This window comes from Takifugu rubripes, chromosome 20, assembly GCF_901000725.2.
Source record: "Takifugu rubripes chromosome 20, fTakRub1.2, whole genome shotgun sequence".
Lineage (NCBI taxonomy): Eukaryota > Metazoa > Chordata > Actinopteri > Tetraodontiformes > Tetraodontidae > Takifugu > Takifugu rubripes.
The window spans coordinates 4,670,522-4,693,240 of NC_042304.1; the positions used below are offsets into that span (position 1 = coordinate 4,670,522).

The window sequence follows — 22,719 nt, forward strand, 5'->3', positions numbered from 1 at the left end:
CGCGTGCGGCTCGGAGCGTTCAGTGCACCGCTGCTTCCTCGGGTTTTCCGCTGCTTCCTCGGGTTTTCCGCTGCCGGCTGAACCGCATCCAGAACAGCCGCATCCAGCCTCTCCGGCAGGCTTCCGTCGGGACCCTTTGGAGCAGAGCGTTTCCCATCTTCTTTCCCCGGATTTGCTGATCGAAGCGGTGGACAGAAAAAAATGCGTCTCATCCACAACATGACGACGATCGCGGAGTGTCCCACGCCCGAAAACTCGCCCCTCGGCCGGGTCATCAAGATGGCTGTGATAGGGGCCAGCGGGGTCGGGAAAACAGGTAACACCCGGCGAGCTGTGGCTCTGGGGGGGGGGTTGTCCTTCGTCCTCTGTGCCCTCGTTCGTTAACGCCAAAGTTTTTGTCTTGCAGCGCTGGTGGTGAGATTCCTGACGAGGCGCTTTATCGGAGATTATGAGAGAAACGCCGGTAAGTCTGATTAAAGAAGACAAACTGGAATAAAGTGGGAATTGTGGATGCCGAATTTGGATGGGTGTGAAACATCGTGCTGTTTCTGTGCAGGTAACCTCTATTCCAGAGAGGTCCAGGTCGATGGGGAGCAGGTGACCATCCAGGTTCAGGACACTCCTGGTGTGGAGGTGAGTTTTCTTTGGTTTTAAACTCCCTCAGATGACGGTTTATTTAGTCTGGAGCAGCTGAATTCGATGTAAAGATAATATAATCAAATTCGCAGAGTGGCGGTAATAAGAATCCACCCCCCCCACCCTCCTTTTTTCCGGGCTTCCATCCAAACCCAAAGATGGATGTATATTTTCCTCTGAAGTAGAACCAGTCTGCGAGTCAGTCTGGCTGTGTAATCTTCCATTTAGACTAATGGATGTCTGGGACCAGAGTAAATGATACCCTGATCCAAACCTCACTGCTGCGTTCTGAGTAACCCTATAGCGGCCGTCTGTCTCCATCAGCATTCCCGTCATGACTAAAGAGCGCTCGGCACTCAAGGACGTTGCGTTTGTCTGACTCGCCTCCTTTTCTTCCCAGGTGACTGACAACGCCGTCGGGCTCCCCGACCACGTGAGCTGCTCCGTCCAGTGGGCCGACGCGGTGGTGCTGGTGTACTCTGTGACGGACCAGCGCAGCTTTGACCTGATCGACCAGCTGCACCAGCTGGTCACCCGCGCCGGCGGCGCCAACATGCCCGTGATCCTGCTGGCCAACAAGGTGGATCTGCTGCACCTGCGCCGGGTCGACTCTCAGCAGGGCCCCTCGCTGGCGGGGACGCTGGGCTGCTCCTTCTACGACGTGTCTGCCAGCGAGGATTACAACCAGGTGCACAGCGCTTTCCACAGGCTGTGCTGCCAGTTAGCCAAGCAGCAACCAGCACCGGCCTCCGCCCAGAACTCTGCCGGCGCCTCCGCCACCACGGAGAAGCGCCGCTCGCCTCTGATCCCGAGGCCCAAGTCTCCCAACATGCAGGACCTGAAGAGGCGCTTTAAACAGGCGCTGTCCGCCAAAGTCAGGACCGTCACCTCGGTGTGAGCGGGGGAGTGAACCCGGTCCGGAGGGACACCACGCAGAGACGGCGTTGATACGAACGAGGGCGGACAAGAACCGCGCTTCTCCTGCAGTCCTGTGCAGGTCTGGAAGGAGACAGAAGCGAGCTGAGAACAGTCAGCGACCTGTTGACCTTTGCCCCGTGGCGGCTCTGTCCCGTCGGGTTGCGAGCGGGGACGTGACAAGTCGGCCCCCGAGGAAGCGGCGCCGCCGGGTCGACTGTTCCAGACTGTACAAATCAAAACTCTCCTGGGAACAGCAGCTTTCAAGGGCTAGCTTATTTTTAGCGCTGCTGCCCATTGTAGCTGTTCTTTCTCCAGCCCGCTGCTCAGCCCCCGCTGACGGCCGGCGGGACGGCGGCTACCGGAGCCAGAACCGCGCAGCTGTGCGCCGCAACAACTGTACATAGGACAAAGGCGCTCTGTCGATACCTGCAATGTATTTTTGGAACCCACTGGAATCGTGCATGAGCGGAAGAGGCAGGCTGAAATGTAGCATGTGGGGTTTATTTTGACTGATGCACTTTATGGCAAAAATACTTTGAGGGCCTGTTTGTTATTTATTTCTTTAAAACTCTGGTCACAATAAAGTGGTGATGAACCCAAGAGTCTGTGCTGCTCCATTTTCTTCTCCAGGGGAGGCTTTGGTGTCCTCGAACTCGAAATATTTCTGCTCTCAAATCCGCCCTAAACTAACATTTTTCAATCCTCCTAAACCACCAACGGGGCTGTAAAATCTGAGCCCGTGTGGAAATGAAGCAGAAGAGGTCCTGTTTGTATTCACCACCTCTGGGAATCCTAATCCAGTCCAATAAATCCTGCTGAGTCAGCGTTTATTTACATTACGAACTGTCTGGGTGACCTCGCCAAGACCATTCCCGTTGGAGGGGGGGTGGCGTGCGCGGCCCGTAGGCGTGAGCTCGTTAGCAGCCGCAGTGAAACCGCTTGTTAATTATTCCGCTCAGTTGTCACCACGCGATGTCACGAGGCGCGAACGGGAAGTGTGTATTCTCTCCCACGTCACACACACTTCGGCGGAGCTGCGGGGGAACGGCTACAACTGTGCGCAGGAACAGAAGTGCAGTTGGGAAACGATTTTATTGTGTTTGGTGAGAGCGGCGCCTCAATTAAAAATGCCATCAAGCTTCTGCCGCCTTTGCTTTTTTTAACAGAGGGATCAGTAAGAACGGAGGTTTAGTTTCCCACAAAACAAAAGCTGTCAAAAGCCTAAAAATAACATCTTTACAGTTTAACTGGGGAATGTTCCAGATCTCCAATTCAACCTCTCCAGTCAGATGATCTCATCACCTCCAACGCCAGCACACCTGATGAGGTGCGGAGGCGTTTTTCCGGGAGCGTGTGTCGTCTCATGCGGGCATGTGCGCGGCTCCACGTGACAGCCGCTCAGACGCCGATATCAGGCGACAGTCTCGGGGTGGCGAAGAGCAGTTCAGCGATGTCGGTGGGCCGCAGCAGCCGGGTGGACAACACCAGCACCTGCAGAAACACACCCAGAAAATGTCCTCATAAAGATGCAGAAGCTGGGAGCTGTGGTGCCTGGTTGGTTACACAAGCAGGACCATCACTTATCACCTTTTCAACACATCATGATGCTTCTAACATCTGGAGCTTCTAACATCATCTGGAGCTTAAGGAGAGATGTTTAATCGAATTTTTGTTCCATATGAGATGAGCTGCTGGTTTCAAGCATCAGGTCTGGCTATAAAATGGCATTTTTAAAAACATCTTTCACTCCTCCCACGTGTTCTGTTACAAATCTAAAATAAAATACAAACTATTTTAATTTAATTGTCCCGCTGAGACCGTCTCTTAGCGCCATTTGGGTTTCCACGTATCCGCCCTCGCGGTCGTCTGATGATCAGCGTAGCTCGTTTAGAAATTACAGATGTGTTGCGGCGTGATGGGGGCTGTAACGTTTCAAACTATCCTTCTTCTTTCAGCATCGAAATGGCTCCAGACGGCCCCACCGGTAACGTTCGGGTGTAACGTTCTTATTTCTGCCTTATTTGTATAGAATGGAGCAAACGGCCGGAGCTTTCCTTGGAAGCTACCAAATCCAGGAATAGGAACCTTGGTATTAGCGCCGGCGCTCTGAATAAATGCTCCACTTCTGTGGAGTTGTATAACAGACCTGCTCTGTTTCCCTGCAGCCGTGTTGTTTTAACTCCAGGTCAGCACCTTAAACTTGGCGCGCGCCCTGTTTGTAGTGGCAGAGTCGGCGCATTTCAGAGGAGCTCGGAGCGAAGAGGCTGCAGCTGGACTCGCCGTCGCTCGCCGTCCGTCCGTTGGCTCGCCTGTTTACGCTGAACTGCACGCATCTGCTGGGGCTGGAGCATGTGCGGCCCAGCAGGTCGCGGCGCACGCACGCACGCACGCACGCACGCACGCACGCACGCACGCACGCACGCACGCACGCACGCACGCACGCTTTCATCCAGGTCTTTCCTGATTACAGATGGAAGTCTTTGATGCCTGGGAGGCCTTTCATTGGGCCCGGCCGCCTCCCTGCAGCCTTTCATTAGGATGAAGCCACATCGCCCTGCCCTCCTCCGCTCGCGTGGAGACAACGGACGCGTCTGCATATGTAATCAGCACCTAAACCGCAAAAACAGACGCGGCGGCCGCGTGACCCCGCCGAGCTGATGCGCGTAAAGGTCTCACCCTGACATCTAATCTGGACCAGCTGCACCTGAAACTGGCGTTTGTGTTTAATAATCCCTGAATGGGGCCCGTTAGTTTCATCTCTGCGATCCAGGAAGTGGATTTATACACACACACACCCGTCTCGACTCAACACGGCAGAATTAGGCAACACAAATTTAGCCTGCGCGCACGACAGCGGGGGAATAAATGGACACACCTGACTTCCTGGTTTGTGCGTGGAAACCGCCTCTTTGATGAGACGCAGCTCGGACGCCGTCACGCCCCCGACGAGGAAGACGAGGAGCAGAGGGTTGTCGCTGGGGTGAGGACGGGTCACCTGATGGGAGGACAGGACATTATGGGGAGTGCTGGTGATCACGTTACGGGACGTCTCATCGTTCCGTCGCCTGGTCTCGCGCTAAACAAGGTCCGTCCGTTCCCGCGGTGACAGCTTTCTGGTCACCCGCGGCTCCTGGCTTAATTGCACATTGTAAGCTAGTGCGTGTGCGACACACGGGTCAATGTGGCGCCTTGACCTTGTTCTGAGAACATCTAACAGCCCTCAGGAGCACCACTCTGCATCACGTCGGAGCTCAGGTGTGAGCTGTAATCAACCCTCGGCCCATCATGCCTCTGAACACGAGATTTCCCTCAACAAAGCCCAGTATTCTTTGCACCTTTGTGATAAGACGGCTCACATGTGGACGGGAACACGTGTCCCTCCACGCGCTCTTTCATACTGCATATTGCAGACACCCCCAGCGGTGATTGGCTGTTGGGGAGGAACAAACATTCAGTGTTATTGGCCGACGTGCTGCGTCCATCTGCCGCCCCTGAACGCTAACAACCGGAGCTGCAGGTGGCGGACACGAGGGGCGAGCGGCCGTCCATGTGAAGAGGAGGACGCGCACGGACGGAGGCGTGTCTGCCATCGGTCAGCATGTGCCTCTTTCTCATATGTTTCCATCACCTCCTTCCCTGAGGACATTTATTTTATGGATAAGAGAAAACATCACGCTCTCAATCAAGCTTTCAGCATCTCATTAACAACGTCTCAGACTATTGAGATGAGGAGTCAAATACATGTTCTCCCTCCTGATTAAAGCTCTACAGGCTTTATTAGACGGGCTCTGGGCAGGTTGGGCTGCATAACAGATCCCTTTTAGTGGTGCGGGCGGTGCTCTCACAGTGGAACATCCCCTCATATTCACTCAATACATGAATTTAAAGTCATCTGAAAGCCACCGTTGGCGTTTCAGACAAGCTAGTGGAGGAACTGCGGCCCGATCCAGACGTCTGGGACAACACGGAACGCTACCGCCGCCAAAACCAGACATCCGGCAGCAGACAGACGGACGTGAGCCGCAGCAGCACGCTCCGGGTAGTTCAGGCAACCGTGGTGCCACTCGGATGCGATTTAAAACATCGAGCAGTCGGAACACAGTTACACAAGCGGGCTAATTCCCCCAGAGTGATCATCACATTAAACACAGCCAGATGTGGGATAATCATCCAGTACATATCATTACCCACACAGCCCAGAGACATGTGAGCTACAGCACACGGACGAAGAAAAGCATGTGGGCCAAAGATTAGCGTAAGCTAAATAACAGCCCTTTTAATCCCCTGCTAAACCCCCTGAAACACACACGAACGACAGAAGCATTAAAGGATCGATCGAGCTGCCACGGGACAGAAAACCCAGGTCTGTTTGCAACAGATCCGTCTGCACCGCTTTAGAGGGCCCAACGTGGTCTGGGGGAACCCGCTGACTTCAGTCCAGCTGACGGAGATGTTCCGCGGGATCAGCGCGAGTGTGAGTTTTCGTCGGCAGCAGAGTCAAAAGAGTAAAGTGGAGCCGCTAAACGGTGTCTGCTGGAACTGGTGAGAGAAGGTGAAGGATGAAGCTTGTCACCAGTGGACCTGCGGAGCAGAAACAGACCAGGGAGGAGCTGTTTCCACACGAGTCTCCTGATCCTCCTCAATCTTTACAACCTTCTGCTGTTTAATGAATTTTCAGCAGGCATTGCCAAACCGCTCATTGTTGCTAATAGCTGCAGGCAACCTCGCGCATATTTAGCACCTCATAACAACACATTATCAATGTAGACGACCCCACGTAGCTTATTTACAGAGTGATCACCAGGGTCCTGCAGGCACAGGCTGGTGAGGAGCGTGTAAAAAGGAGAATGGCTGCGCCCGGGGCTGCCAGCACAACCTCCCCCATCTGATCAGACACATTCACAGGTCAGCAAATGTGCAAACATATGGTGACTCGTGTGTCACCGGGATCCCGACAGGGAAACTGGGTTGGTTTTCTGCAATCTCATGCTTTCTCATGCATTCCTATAACGCTAACATTATAGGAAACCCTGACAGAGCTGCTGCCGGGGCGACGCAGCGGCTCCCGCACGGCAAACTTTCCCCGGGCAGACACACGTCCGCCAGCGTTTAAGGGTTTCCCGTTCAACGTCAAGGAGGGGCGGCCTCGTCTGACCTTCATGAACATGCTGAAGCCGGTTTTGAGCAGGTCCGTCAGGCCACCGGACATGTACTCGATGTCGGGGCATTCGGGCCTGTCGGGGTGGAACACTTCCTCCAGAACCTGCCGGAGGAAAGGACGGTAGGTCGCCTGCAGAAACACACACACACACACACACACACACATACACACACACACACACACACACGTATTCTTAATACTCATGGAAACTCAAATCAAACGTTAATGTGTCTGCTTATTATAACAATGTTGTATAGCATTAGAAAATAAAAATACACACTGTCAGAAGCACAAACACGCGCGCGCGTGTGTGTGTGTGTGTGTGTGTGTGTATCTGAGTGTTTAGCCCCAGCCTGTCTGTCTGGACAGGCGCAGGAGTCAGAGACGGCCCAGGTCTGATTGTCACTTCAGGGGAGACGCGCTTAAACGCGCCTGTAATCAGGACGGTCCAAAAGTGCGTCCACGCTGTTGCTGATCGGGACAAACGTCAGCATCTGACAAGTGTGTGACTGTGGCAACAACAACAACAACAACAACCGATTGTATTTAGATGTATTTATAAGCTGAGGGAGGAAACAATCCTAAATTCAGCTTCATTCGGTCTTCATTCGAGTGATGCTGGGTCAGACGCACCCCTCTGCCACACGCTTTTGGTCTCAGGGTCTTTCACCGGAAAAATATTTCAGCGTGTTTTTGCTACATCTGACGTTGCTCTGCTAAATATTCTAATATCTTCTGAAGAAAAGTCAACACAGGCCCAGCAGCCCAGAAGAGAACAGGCCTTTTTATAAAACCGGGGATCAAAAACTCTGTTTTTCCTCGCTGTTGGAATGATGTTTGAACAGATAAGACGAAGCCAGGGCTGCGTTGAGTACTCACAATAATCCTAAAATAGGAAAGCCTCAAGCTCCTCATATATTTTACAGGAGGACATGTGTGTAAGCAGGAAACCCATCAGGACATTTGGCAGACTTGTGATGAATCAGGCCTTAACCCCCCCCCCCCCCCCCCCCCACACACATATGCTCACGTTTCCAGGTGTTCCTCTCATCTCAATATGGTGTCTGCATGGATCATTCTTCACTGCCTACGCCCCTCAGCCTCCCACTCCTCGCACCCAATCAGGCCCAGCCAATATCCCACAGCAGCGGAATGATATCCGCTAGCATTTATTTCTGTGGTGACTTGGGCTCAGCCTGCGCAAACTCTCCTGGGAGTAAACACGTTAACGATTCAGCTCAGGCCAGAATAAACTGCACTGCAAATGCGCAAGCAGAAGAGCTACAGGTGTAAACAACCACCCGTTCTCCATTTACATCTGCTGTCCAAAAGCCACTCGAGTGACCCTGTTCAATCACATCGCCTACGAAAGAAAAACAGCAGGAAAATCAGTCATTCCGTAACACTGGCGTGTCTGAAGTCTTATCCATGGATCAACGCATTAAGGCTCTAAATTTTAGAGTCTAAAACAACGTGCCGATGGTGTCGGAGCAACCCAGAAGGAACAGAAATGGAATGCTGAATAACAGCGCGGCTAACATCCCGTGCTATGCATCTCATTAGCATGCCTTAAAAACACGTGGCTAAAGGCTAATCGGCAAAAGGGCAGCATGTTTTTTCCATCCAGAAGTTAGAAGATAGTTCAGCCCAACAGTGTGTTCCTCTGTTTACTGACAGGGTTCCATGTTCCTCTTCTGAAAGAGAACAAAAACCCATCACTGTCACAGATAAAGAGCCTGAACCTGCCAGGAAACCTCAGCGGACGCAGGGAGACGCCGAGACATTCTTACAAATGCACAATGACATCATTACTCAACTCGAGGGATCATTTCTCTTGAGATGAAAGGGCGGAGGGGATCGACTGAATGATTGAGTGATTTACAGACTTAGTTAAGGAGTGGGGTTTAACCACTCTCTGCATCTTAGAAACGTGATCTCTAACTGACATTCTTGCTAGCATGGGCGTACAGGCGCTATCTGAAGATTCCTTTGAGATTACAGCGGCCTGACAATATGGATTACAGTAATCCATCCTTCAGATGACAAAATTCCTGGACTCGTTTCCCTGCGTCCTTTTGAGAGCGACTGTTTTGTCTGCCTGAGAGCGAGCCTTTAGCCGGCATCGGCAGATCTACCACCAGAGCCTGGCCGAGGTCTCTGATGCCTCTCAGACAGGATGAGTCACTTCCTCGCTACAATCGTCTGTCGCCGCTTACATAACTTTCTTTGTCCCGTTGCTTCTAAAATCCTCAGAGATTTCTAAAAACGGCGCTGCCATCCTGCTGTTGCTCCGACTTCCCACCGGGGATGTTCTGCGGAGGGGAGCCGGTGGTCTCCAGCAGCGCGTGGCGAGGCATGTGTTGGGATAATGTGCGGCTCTTATGGACCTTTACGGCACATCCATGTGACAGTGGTGGGCAGCAAAGGAACCAGGAACGCCCAGGACATGAGAGAGTTCATTGGTGGTCAGGTGGAAACAGCTGGGAGAGAATATGGAGCTGTCACGCTGCTGTTCACGGGGCTGCGCACGGCCACTGTACATCAGAACCTGAAGCACTTTGCTCCTTCCTGTACTCACCTCTATGCAGAGCACACAGGTGCCCTCCCAGAGGCTGCGTCCAAAACCCTCCAACAACTCCTCCAGCCCACCCGGGCAGGTTTTTTCCGCTGTTGGTCAGAAACACAAGACCAGGGTCACCTGTGACCAAGACCAGGGTCACCCGTGACCAAGACCAGGGTCACCCGTGACCAAGACCAGGGTCACCCGTGCCTCCTAGAACAACCCCATTTTGGCCGGTGATGGTTAAAACCTTTAACCGGTTTCCTCCTTAAATACCTGGGACTCTGGAAGGACAGAAACCTGTCCATCACTTTTAGGATCAGACTTAAAAGCTTCCTCTTTGAAAAAGCTTATTATCCCTGATTCTGTGCCCCCCCTCCTCTCCTCTCCTCTCCTCTCCTCTCCTCTCCTCTCCTCTCCTCTCCTCTCCTCTCCTCTCCTCTCCTCTTCCTCCTCCTCCTCTCCTCTCCTCTCCTCTCCTCTCCTCTCCTCTCCTCTCCTCTCCTCTCCTCTCCTCTCCTCTTCCTCCTCCTCTCCTCTCCTCTCCTCTCCTCTCCTCTCCTCTCCTCTCCTCTTCCTCCTCCTCTCCTCTCCTCTCCTCTCCTCTCCTCTCCTCTCCTCTCCTCTCCTCTCCTCTCCTCTCCTCCTCCTCTTCCTCTCCTCTCCTCCTCTCCTCTCCTCTCCTCTCCTCTCCTCTCCTCTCCTCTCCTCTCCTCTCCTCTCCTCTCCTCTCCTCTCCTCTCCTCTCCTCTCTTCTCTCTCTACCCCCCCATCAGCAGGAGAGTCCCCCTACATGAGCCTGGTCCTGCTCAAGGTTTCTTCCTGTTAAAGGGGAGGTTTTTCCTGCCACTGTTGCTTGTTTGGGGTCAGGCCCTGGGATTCTGGAAAGCACCTAGAAACAATTCTGATTGTAACAGACACTATATAAATAGAGATTTATTCATTGATTGATTGATTGACTGAGCACCGCCCCTCCTGCACTCCCCCCCCCCCCCCACACACACACATAACACTGGCTCTTCTTCACTCCCTCTCCTCAAACCCCAGTGACAGACTCCTAAAGCGCCTCCTGCTGCTGCTGCTGTGATGTAACGCTGCTGTTCCCCAGTAACAGCGGAGGACGGCAGCGGTGCAGCTCCGCTCACAGAAAGCGAGGGAGCGAGAAACGGAAGCGCTCACAGCGTGACGCAGGCAGGAGGCTCAAAAGCGCCAAGGCCAGAATTCTAAACCACGATCCACAGACGCCTGTAAAAACGCAGCCGCGTGTGACCCGTCAGTTGTGAGAGAAGATGTTGAAACTCAGGCTGGGCGTCATCCGTGTGTGTGTGTGTGTGTGTGTGTGTGTGTGTGTGTGTCAGACCTGGTGAACGCCGTCGCTGGCGGTGTAGACGGAGCGCAGCTGCTTCAGGTGGTCTCTGGTCTGGCTCAGCCCTCGCAGGGTCTCAAAGAGCCCTTCAGCAGCAGCGTGGGCCTGCTCCATGGTCAGCTGCTCCGGCGTGTCACAGCCTGGCCACACACACACACACACACACACACACACACACACAGACAAGACACATTCTTCTGTCAAGGAATGTCAGAGGTTGTGTCTCCAGAATGTGACCGCTTATTCAACAGGTGATTCACAACAAACCGGAAACGTTCCCTCCGCTCCGTTGTGAGAACATTCCCGCTGATGCCCCACGATAAATCAATTAACGCTTTAGGGCAAAAATAAAAGCACATTTATACAGGCTGGACAGGCTGTAGCGACGAAGTATCAGAATCAGAGACGTGTTTTTATCCACGTTTAATAAACACAATAAACACAGAAGGATTCAAATTAAAGTACCAATAATTTCATCATGTTCTGCAGAGGATGGAGTACGGCCAGACCGATAGAAATTGCAGCTAGTTTTCCCAGCCGGGGGCTCACTTCATCCACTTACTCAGATAAATATAGAGGACAAAAGCTCCTTTGATCAGATCTGAACGGCTGCTGAACACAAGAAAAGCTACGAGTGTGAGTGGAAGCACAGGCCTGCTGGGACCAGAACAGAGGGGCCATGAGCAGGCGAAGGGCCGCAGACGCCGACCAAGCTGGGCCTGGCTGACACCTGCACCCCCCCTCTGCTGCTCAGGAATGTTGTCAGCTGAGGTACACGGGACGGCGAACAGCCACGACCACGGTGACGAAACGAGCGGTACAAATCCATATTTCTTCGCTTATGACAGACGAGCAGTAACTGGAATTTTAAGCTCCCGCTTCCTCCCAGTCAGACGCTGTGAAATGAGTCCTGTGATCAGCAGATTAGGCTGGAGGAGCCTCTAATGTGCTCCGGACGGCCGGGAGCCTCCACCTGAGCTACGTTATGGTCATTATTCATTCATCTGCTGGTTGATTTATTGATCTTGCCACAATACATAAGTACCCTACAGCAAAGTATTCTCCCTTAGGTAATACAAACAATGGATTTTAAAAGTTTAAACTCATTATTCAAAACTCAAACCTTCTGGCAATTTTGGTAAACAAATAAAAGATTAGAAGATATTCTTTCAAAATTCCAGGATAATGACCACAAACATGCTTGTACTGCAGAACCCAGACACAGGTACACATTAGACTTCATTAGACTGGTCAGGCTCCACAGGCTGTCCCTGACCTCTGACCCCACGGGGTCACCATTCAACCCACACCTGCAATCAGAGCTCTTCTTTTCTTCGGACACTCATGAGCTCATATGTGACGCAGCCCCGCTGAGGACATGAACTCACATGTGGGAGCAGATAAGATCCGGCCTTCCCCACGCTGATACAGTGTCTTCAGCGCAAATGGCTGCAATGAGTCTGACTGTATACAGCCTGTACGCTAGCATGCTGGACAGGTAGCATGCTGGACAGGTAGCATGCTGGACAGGTAGCATGCTGGACAGCGAGCATGCTGGACAGGTAGCATGCTGGACAGCTAGCATGCTGGACAGGTAGCATGCTGGACAGCGAGCATGCTGGACAGCGAGCATGCTGGACAGGTAGCATGCTGGACAGGTAGCATGCTGGACAGCTAGCATGCTGGACAGCGAGCATGCTGGACAGCTAGCATGCTGGACAGCGAGCATGCCGGACAGCTAGCATGCCGGACAGCTAGCATGCCGGACAGCGAGCATGCCGGACAGGTAGCATGCCGGACAGGTAGCATGCCGGACAGGTAGCATGCCGGACAGCTAGCATGCCGAACAGCGAGCATGCCGGACAGCTAGCATGCCGGACAGGTAGCATGCCGGACAGGTAGCATGCCGGACAGCGAGCATGCCGGACAGCTAGCATGCTGGACAGCGAGCATGCTGGACAGCGAGCATGCTGGACAGGTAGCATGCTGGACAGCGAGCATGCTGGACAGCTTGATTGTTTCACGCATCATAAGTCTTTGTTACGTAGTCGGGTCTCTTTTCCCACACGCGATATTAAATTTAGCACGGTGAGTCTTTATTTTGGGTCTTGAGGAATGTAAATGTCTGGCCTGGAATATTTCTTTTCTCCTGCCCTGTCTGTCAGGAAAGCAGTCGTGGCTCAGAGCATGAAGACTCAGTCAGATGTGGGTCTTATCTTTCCAGATGCTGCCCGATGAGGAAGGCGAAAACAAAATCCAACACATGTGCATTCCCTTGGATACAGGACAACAGAAGAGCGAGGACTCTGCTGCTATTTTAACCAGCAGCAGTTCTCCATGCTAAGCTGCTAACGTGAAGCTGCCGTGGAAGCTTGTCGAGCTGCCGCCACGGCCCACGGTCTGAGGCGAGGCCACCCCCCCAGCCCCGTGGCCACCTGGGGCTGAGATGTCAATCGCTGGGCTCACATCTGGGTCCCGCTGCAGGTCCTGGAAGGCCTTGGCTGCAAGTCCAAACACCTGCGTCTGGATTGGAGTCACGCCGCGATGCTGCGCCGCCGACCGGAACGCCGGCACACTACATTTACAGCACAAAGCAAAGTCTCTCACGCACAGGGAGCCCAGCGCGTCCAAATGAAACATCCTCTGTTTTCCTCCCCTGGTGTCATTAAGTATTTCTGAAAGGGATGGAAAACAGCGAGCAGCAACACAATAATTACAGTCCTCGGGGCGTCTGCTCCATCCAACTACTTCCTGAAGCTGTTGACATCGACAATCAGGCCCTTTAAAGAAATTTACCGCATGGTTTCAGAGAGTGACTCAGCAGACCGCGTCAGGATCAGACAGAGAGAGCGTCGAGGAGCGAGAAGGTCCGGTCCCGATACCGAGAACTCCAGGAGGCCTGCAAGGGAACGACGGGTGACTGAGGGTTCTCCTCATTAGACCCAGCAGCGCCGGAGGGGAGAAATTCTCCAGTGAGTCGGAGCTGTGATGGTAGAATGGGGAAAAGGAGAGGAACGTGAGAAGGAAAAGAAAAGAAAAGAAAAGAAAAGAAAAGAAAAGAAAAGAAAAGAAAAGAAAAGAAAAGAAAAGAAAAGAAAAGAGAAGAAAGCATGGGCTGACAGCAGGGGACAGGGAGCAGCATCTGTACTGTCAGGATGACGTGTTCCTGCCTCGCGTCTCGCCCTATTGTGACGTTGGGATGGACACTAGAATAATGAACTGGCCTCGACACCACTGGAGGAACACTGTTAGGTGAGCACAGACGGGTTTATTCATCAGTCAAACCCACCAACGGAACGTGCCTGTGAGAACCAAAACATTTACAGAGCCAAGAGAAAGAGACACGCGCCTAGAAAAAAGAAAGCATCATGGAACCAGGACGAAAGAAGAGAGAAAACAAGGCGTGCGCAGTGCTCAGGGTTCCTCAGCAACCCTCAGAAACAGCAACAACTGGATGGCCATGTAGGCCGGGATGATCAAAGCCAGTCGCTATGTGCTATTTATTGGAACGCCTAAAATAGCCCGGCTTATTTGGAAATCTGGGCAAAACTTCTGTTATGGCCCGGGAAAAGAATGAGCATACGTGACCGTCAGAGCTGGGGGTGTGTGTGTGTATCTGCCCAGCTGATCCCGTGTGGAACGGGCCGTCTCAGATCGGGCGAAAGCACCGAAACTGCACTTAAAGGTATCTCACCCCCCCCCCCCCCCCCCCCTCGGTCACCATGGCAGCCGCAGCATTTCTAGGTCAGGAGAAAATGATGAGACAGACAGGAACAACTACAATCAACATACCTTTGACTCAGTGGGCCAATGAGCAGCCCATAATATTATTACTGGTGCCCATTAGTATACCATAACAGTCTACACACACACACACACACACAGCCTCAGGTTTTGACAGAGAAGTGAGGACATGTGGGTCCATGCCAACATCTTCAGCCTCTGCAGGCTCCTGCGTAACCACGTGGTCGAGCCCGCCGCGAGCACGGCGGGGGTCTCCGTACCCGCCGCTCATGAAGGCGACCTTTCATGGTCAGAGCCGACCGCCGGCCGCGCCGCTGTGGTCCAACGGAGCGGTTCTGCCTGTCATCCTGCGGCCAGGTTCTGTCCTGCCTGCTAACAGGCGCGGGGCGTCCGACCGCAGGCGTGTTGGACGCCCCCGGGGGAAGGGGAACCACCAGGTCGCTGCCAGTGGGGGTGGAGGCTAATGCGTAGCAGAGAGATGAGGACGTATGGAGAGAAAGGAGCTAATACTCCCTCTCACATCTCCACGCCATCCCACTAAATCCTCCGCCGCTTCTTCTAAATCGCGGTCAGGGTCGCCATTTGTCAGCGCTCACAATGTCCATTGTTGTGTAACGTTGCATATCTGAGCGATTACTCATCTGCTGATCCACAGCCACAGAATTAGCTGCAGGCGGCGCAGCTCCATGCCGCCGCCCGCCCGCCATCCGCCAGAGCGTCAGCCTCGCCCGGATTCACTTTGATCCCCTGTAATTGTGCTGCTATGCGTCTTCATATTCGTGTGCGTGTGAGTGGTTTGAGTGCAATAATCACAGTGTTACAGTGTTTCCATTTCCAGGGGGGGGGGGGGGGTAAAACGGTGAAATCTGGGAAGGTGCCGTGAATGCCAAAGACTGCAGACAAAGGGGGAAATTACAGCGCCGCACGCGATGCAACATGAATCCAGCGCCGCGTGTGCACGGACGAGTGAAGGGGGCGAAGGCGGCGTGTGCACGGCCACGGCACACGAGCTGCAGAATCCGTCTGGCCGTCTCCTAAAGATTCCCCGTCGTTATGCAACCGGATCCCAGCGGTGCAGCGGGTCTACGGAGACGCCAAAACCTGCCTGTCGAAGGTGCGTGTGTGTGTGTGTGTGTGTGTGTGTGTGTGTGTGCATGTTTGCACTCTGGCCCCACTGGGAGTGTGTTTGTGACAGCGTCTGGGCAGAAACGTGCACAGGAGGGGCTGGAACAGGTCACCGGTCGGGCCCCTCCTGGTAGCGGTCCTGCTGCTGTCCTACAGCCCCCAATAAGGAGCCTAATAAGGAGCCTAATAAGGAGCCTAATAAGGACCGTCTCTCCTTCCCACCCGCCATCCGTCCCATTCGCACACTCGCAGGAGAGAAAACGTCCCGATCGTCCCCCTAAAGGGACCCGCCGATATCCTGGGAGCGGGAAGTTCCGCTCTGCTGATTCTAGTTTTGGTGATTTCTTGTTTGAGCAGCGATGGAGGCGACGGACCACTGGAGTTCTACTTAGCAGCACCTTTCTGGCAGGACAGGACAAAAAAAAAATATAATATATAATATAATATATAAATATATAATATATTTGCCATATTTGTCTTTTTTGGCAAATGTAGCACAATAAAGAGGATTGCTGCTCTATATTATGCACATTATTTTAGTCGGGCCTTTTTTTTAGTGTGTGCAAGTCCACTTTTTGGGACTTGATTGGTGTTTTCATGGTGTAGTTCTGCTACATTTCTACGTACGGGTGTAAACACTAACAGAGGTGTGTATTGTGCATGTTTAATGTACATTTTGAAGTGGAAAAAGACACAGCCTTGATTTAAATACAGAGTATTTATAAGGTAAAATGACAACAATTCAACATCAGACACTGTCACATGCACGTTGTTGCGTATGAACCCCTGTGTGTGTGTGTGTGTGTGTGTGTGTGAGTCCATGTGTTAAATGTGCAGGGGGCCTCTGATCAGGCTGAAGGCTTTTACAGGCTGTGAAGGTTTACAGCGGTTGGCATGGTAACCCAGTGTCTTCATAAAGGCTGAACTGAATAAGAACGGAAACGTTCAGGGCCTTTCCCTTTTTGTCTGTCTGTCTCTGTGCATACGTGCGCTTGTGGTACCTGTGCACGTTCATGTGCCTGTTCGACTCTGGCACTATTCGCAGTGGCGTTCAACGGTATGTGAAATACTGGAGGTTTAATTAAGGACAAACACTCGGGGAGATTTGATTACTCTTCTGGAAGCCGAGGTATTTTATCGTGCAACTGGCTGGCAAAGAAAACGTTACGTAAGCTTAAAAAACCCCAGCACATTAGACAGCGGCGCTTACATAAGCATCAAAGAATGAACAGCTCCCCTCAATACGACGGCCTGCAAAAATGAGGGAATTATATCGCAAATCAAAACACCTAAAACCATCATTTATGGAAAGCCGCGTTGCCAGAGATGAAAGCTCGTCCGGATTTAATACACTGATGACTTCACAGCGCGTTAAACAGGATAATTAGGTTTATTTATGGAAAAACACCCTGATGAGGCAAAGGCACGTCTGTCCGGTACATTAGTCCCTGAACCCAGCTGAACCAGCAGGGTGCTGCTCCCCAAACATACCTGCATGTGTGTGAAAGAATGTCATTAGTACCGCGATGACTGAGAGCCTGGACGTGCCGGGACAGACGGGCTGCTTTCATTAGAGATGTGCTCTGGTGTTGGAGGCACGCGAGTAATTAAACGGTGTGCACGCTGTGACACGAGTGTGATAGTGTGTAAGTGTGTGTGTCTCCTCACTGTACTGGTTTTCATCACTCCTCCATTCTGGGGCCCTCCTGGGGCAGCTGGCAGTGGCTGGGTGACCTGCGCCCTCTGGTGCCGACGGCTGCCTCCCGAACTATCTAAAGTTGCGTTATTCTGCCCCCTAAAGGACAATCGTGGTAGCGCAGAACCCTTCACTGAAGCAGCGCCGGACCGTTTGTCATGCGGTCAAGACAGACAGACGGACGGACGAAGACAGAACCACTTTTACACAGAAATGATGGCTACGGGTCAGCGATGCTTTTTCATTGGACCTCCAGCGCAGCCGTTTTTAACCTTCAGGTTTAAAATGGTGGGAAAATATGTGTTAAAAGATGAAATCCAGTCATTTTTGATACTTATTAACTTCTCACTTTTTCTTTCAATTCTCTCTCTCTGTTCTGCGACACAAAACCCCACAACAGACCGCCCCCCCTTGTATGTCTTGTCCTCCTCTGTCCCGGCAGCATCTCCACCCCTCTCCTGTTTAACACTGGTGATGTCATAACTGGAGCTCCTGGTGAGTGAAATGACGCGGCGGTGACCAGGCTGACAACTAACGTAGCTCCAATAACAGAACCTCTGTGGCAGGTCAAAGGGCCAAAAGGGGAAAAGGGAGGGCAGGTTGAACATGAGTAAATAAGGACTTCCTCCCTGGGGCTGAAATCTGCACCTGGACTTCACATTACAGCTGCTGCGCGAGGCTGCTCAGCACCAAATAACTCAGAGGAAATAAGCTCATCACATCGCATCCAAAGCACAGATTCTGGAAAACATGCGGGCCAACAGGAATTCAATGGAGCACCTCCCTGGTTTTCATCAGTGCTGGTGGATTATTGGGAATAAACATGCTCAACTTGACCATTTTGTGCTTTTCTATCAACACTGAATGACTCATCTTTAATGCAGCACTTAAGAAGCAATTAAAGGAAAGAGCCAATATCACGGCCTCAAACCCAGAACTTAAGCACGTATTTTCCTTCAGGCACTGACGGAGAGGGTCCCTGGTTGGGGTGCGTTTCCCTCTGAGTTCCCCTGATGCTTGCACAGCTGCCACACGGTGCCGTATGAATGGTGCACTGTGGTGTCCACGCACATTTGTCGGCCTGCGGACAGCGAGGCTTATTTACGACCCGCCGACGCTTTGATCTTCTTCAGTTTCGCGGCTCAAACCGTTTGTTTTCTTCACCTCTGCTCCCCCTCCGTCACACTCGTCCACGACTGCCGGCCTCATGGTGCCAGCGTGCACGTTCCGCTTCAGGGAACAGACTTTGGAGCGCGAGGCCAAAAGAACTGGTGTCGTCTTTATTGCGGAGCGGTACGACAAACATCTGGCACACAGTGTGCAAAAAGCAATCGCGCTGGCCGTGTTTTCATGTTTTTCCCTCCTTCCCTTCCATTCCTGCCTCCCTGAGGTCTTCACCTGGGGCCCCGCGAGGCCCCCGGGGAGCCAGGAACTCCCCTGTGAGGAGCAGGGTGTGAATCATAGGTGATGGAGGTGGAGCTGGCAGGACTGGCCTGTGCTCCCGGCAGGGTTTACTTTAGCCGTAAGCTCATCTGAGGGGGCCGAAAAGGGCCCAGCTCTTATTTTGACAGACCCTCTGCCCTGAATAAAACCGTCTCCGTGTTGTTTGTTTTCCAAGCGGAAACATCTGAACATCTGTGGTGTTCCTCTGAGCGACCGTGCTGGGCTTGAGTTACAAACGGCCACAGCGCACGGGAACACACGCGCATCCTCGGAGACGTTCAAAGGCACTAGTGTGCACCAACACGCAAACAGACGCACGTAAATAATGTCCAAGGATGCTGATGCCATGTTATCTTCTGGAATGTGCAGATATGATGACAAATGCAGATGTTTTACTATAAGATGGCGAGCAGCAAAAACAAGAAAACCTTCCACTGCAGACAGGAATGTCACCTAATGCCAGGACTGTCACTATGGCAACTACAAAAGTGTTTCGTGTTCACCATTAGCAGAGGTATTTAGTTATTTTTGGAATGAAATCAATTTTTTTTTTTAAACAACACTAAATCAAGATCCTGTCAGATGTTTCCCTCCCGTAAACACCCAGCCTTTGTTAGAAGTGTGATTTTCTGATAAGAGTGTAAGTTCCCACCATATCTCGACGCCAGAAGTGATCAAAACAGCAACGGCTTCCATGAAGCTGGAATGTTTTTGTCTTATTTCATAGACAGAGAATTTTACTGAGAGCGCTCGCAATTCTCACAACAACCATTAGGGGGCACTGTTGCTCCATTCAGGGAGGCCTCGCAGACCCAACACACACGCACACGCACACGGGCCCCAAACACACTGCTGCCACAACCAGTCTGATTTCTCTTGGTCCTGAGGGAGATCAGCTTTTTTTTTGTCCGTCTTAGATAATACAGTCAGGTTGTCGTCCAGATGTGAGGCAACAACCCTAAAACTGCTTTTAAAAAGGGGGAAGAAAGTCACTTTCACTCCACCCCTGAACCAAATGTTCTTGTTTAGGGGGTACATTTTTCACTTTATGTTATTTTATGTCTACTCGCTTTGGTGCCAGAGTACACAAACATGCACCACATTTAGAGGCACATAAAAAAGTTGATATGTCTCTAAAAAACTAATTATTTAATTTCACTGCTTTAAATGATCATAAAAAGAATAAATAAAAAAATGGTTCCAACAACCTTGTCAACCTCTTAAATATTGTTTTTAATCATACCAGACTTGTGCATATAAAATAAATCCAAAGCACTACCCAGAGGACACTTTACACTGGGCTAATAGTTGGGTGTGACATGTCGGATTGCCCAATACCACATTCTTCTAACCACATCTGGGAGGTGCTGAAGCTCACATAAAAGCTGTGACCTGTAAACTGGCACTTGTCCTGCGTGTAATTGTAGATCACGTACTAACAGACTGTCAGAGTGCAGAGCAGGTTGCAGTTTGAGTGGCACGCCGAGGCCTCACAGCGGGACCCGGCGCTGCCAGATACACACAACGGAAAAGGACGGAGACGAGCGGGAAGGACGTCCTCCTCATGTTTCAGCCGCTCGCCGAAGAGCCGTGAATTCTGACATCTGCAGAAGCTGACAGGAAAACTGACTTCCATATATAAAAAAACCCAGTCAGAATCAAACATCTCACCTGATAGAAAATAATGACATATGATAACTTCCTTTCAATCTGTCCGTAGGCGCCGTAACTCATCTGCACGCCGTAAACTGAGTAAAATTATCGGCGGAACCTGAAAAAAAAAAAGAATCTGAAAAATCAAAGTGCTGTTTTTCCACCCTGCTGATGTTGCCTGAGCAAAAGCAAAGACAGACAGGACGAGGGGTTGCCGACGGCTACCGTTGTTAGCGTTGGACTGAACCAGCCTGGCTGTTTAGCTCCATTTCCTGTATTTGTGTTCCGCTAAACTAACAGCCTCCCAGCTGGAGGCTTAGATTAACGCTGAAGACTTATTTCAGGTAAGAATCCTCCCAAACTGGACGATCACCAGCTCATATTAAGCAACAACACATCCAAGACGCTGTCTATTCCAACCGGACCTGCAGGGGCTCCTGGTGAGTGAGGGAAACCACACAGCTTTTAATAAAACATTAATTAGAGTTTGAAGACACTACAGAAGAGGACAACTGCTCATTTCCTCTCTAATGTCTAGGAAACACATGCATCGTTACTAATAAAAACATTGTACTGTAGAAGGCCAGTAAAATAAAGTATAAAGATAAACTAATTGACCGATTATGGCCGACTGACGTGACATGAATTAGACCGCACCGTTACTGGGCTGTTGTACTTGGCTGTTGGGCCACATATTTTCCATTTTTATACTAAAATTTATGGTTGCGTGAAATGTGTGAACTGAGCGCTCCACCAGACGGAGCAGCATGGGGCATTTCTCCCTAAAACTGGGACCCTCAGTGTGTCAGATGAGTGGACGCTCATGCTCAACCACACACACCAGGGAGCATGAGGACGTGATGGTCTGCGAGGCAGCCCCCGGTTCAGCCCAGAACAGCTCCAGACCCGCAGCACCGTGCTGCTGGGGGGGCTGGAGGAAAGGCTGCAAGCTAACCCTCCTTGCAAGGATGCTAGCCATAATTCATGGCGGAACATCGTTCCGCTCAGTGACACCACAACACCAGGAACGGTGTTCCGGAGCACCTCCAGTTAATCCCCACGCCAGCGCTGGGATCTGGAGATCCTGGTGATGGCTACACACTCGCCATGGAAGGCTCAAACTGTTGAAATGCTACTCCCAAATGATACATTATTCAACAAATGTGTTTTGGAAGCGCACAGCCTGAAGTGCTGCTGACGCTGTACCCAGAACGTTTAAACTCATCAAATAAAATGAATTATGATCTCACTCTATCGGGGGGAGGCTAAAAGGATGATTTAAAGTGGGGTTTTATTTGTATGTATTATAACCGAAGCATTGTTATGCGTTTGCTTCTGCACTTTTCCAGAACTCTTTGCCTCTGCACGACCGCGCCACATTGTTTTCTGTAAATGTACACCGCCCTCCTACAGTTTTGGGGCTCATGTGAGGGGGGTTCTGCTCTCAAATCGAGCTTCCCAGCTCTCTTGCAGGCTTGTAAAGGTGGAGCTGAGATCTCACATACTTATCACATGATAGAACTGCTCTGTTATGCGCTCTTTATTGGGGCGTACATCATATTTCAAACACTTGGTTTCCATTAAACTGACTAATGTAAGCAGACATTTTGGGTTTCAAAAGAGAAAAAGGAAAAATCTCCAGGAGATGAAGAGAGATAGAGGGAATCCGTGGGAGAGGAGTGTTTATTTACTGTTGAGCGCAGCGGTACGAGTCCGCCGGCGAGGTTAGGAGCGCTGCCCTCACCGCAGACGAACCTCGTCTGCTCGTGCACGCATAAACACGGGAGGATGGATGGAGGCTAGCGCAGCCGATGAAAAGACACGATTGACCTCTGATCTTTGCTGCGGGCGCACGGATGCATGCGGGCGCATCGTGGAGAGGAAGAGCGAGGGTGTGCGGGCGGAGTAGAGAGAGTGAACGGTGACCCCCGAGAGAGACGGGCCCACGCTGCTGGCGCTGGGAGGAGGGGGTCCTGCTTGAGGGTCGGGGGGGCTGCTGGGGGGGGGACTGTGCAGCCTTCGACCCCTGGTGCTCCGTGGGACCTGCTGGTCTGAATTAGAGACCTGAATTTACGTTCAGGAGCTCACCTGACGTGAAGCAAAAGCAGCTTCCTGCACGTGGGAACGCAAGAAACGTGGGATGGGGGGGGGGGGGGGGGGTAATGCCCTCTGTGTGTACCAGTGAGTTGTGTTGTCGTGTGAACACGTTTTTGCATGACTGTTTGTTGTCTTTACAAAGCTAATGCTGCACGCTCCGACTGTGGGGACACACATGTTTGTGTGAGTGAGTTGCGGGTTTCATTCGATACCTGAAAGCCAAATAAACAAGGCAGGGGACGCCAGATCTGGATCCAGGGCAATAAACTAGACTGATATCTGAGACTCTGGGGGTGTTTACTGGCCCATCAGTTGACACA

The 22,719-nt window shown here is 51.7% G+C and overlaps 2 protein-coding genes across 3 annotated transcripts in view; one reads left to right on the top strand and one right to left on the bottom strand.

The window, feature by feature from the left end:
* On the top strand, positions 1–2,154 carry rasl11b (RAS-like, family 11, member B). Its single transcript, XM_003973844.3, has 4 exons — positions 1–316; positions 407–463; positions 557–633; positions 1,037–2,154. Exons 1-4 carry the CDS (start codon positions 202–204, stop codon positions 1,532–1,534), a joined length of 747 nt encoding a protein of 248 aa, XP_003973893.1. The 5' UTR covers positions 1–201; the 3' UTR covers positions 1,535–2,154.
* A 473-nt stretch (positions 2,155–2,627) lies between these two features.
* Positions 2,628–22,719, bottom strand: part of scfd2 (sec1 family domain containing 2) — a 59,362-nt gene continuing 39,270 nt past the window's right edge. For both annotated transcript variants that reach the window (XM_029828013.1, XM_003973930.3), the window contains 4 exons: positions 10,636–10,781; positions 6,710–6,844; positions 4,430–4,549; positions 2,628–3,045 (listed from right to left, as the gene is read on the bottom strand). In XM_029828013.1, the coding sequence (XP_029683873.1) occupies positions 2,953–3,045; positions 4,430–4,549; positions 6,710–6,844; positions 10,636–10,781 (494 nt within the window). In that variant the 3' untranslated portion in view covers positions 2,628–2,952. The remainder of the gene's footprint in view (positions 3,046–4,429; positions 4,550–6,709; positions 6,845–10,635; positions 10,782–22,719) is intronic.

Excerpts from the sequence above, each read along its gene's own strand:
- rasl11b (XM_003973844.3), top strand. The coding sequence starts at position 202 with ATGCGTCTCATCCACAACATGACGACGATCGCGGAGTGTCCCACGCCC. Across the intron at positions 317-406 it reads CAGCGGGGTCGGGAAAACAG|CGCTGGTGGTGAGATTCCTG; the intron begins GTAACACCCGGC and ends TTTGTCTTGCAG. Across the intron at positions 464-556 it reads AGATTATGAGAGAAACGCCG|GTAACCTCTATTCCAGAGAG; the intron begins GTAAGTCTGATT and ends GTTTCTGTGCAG.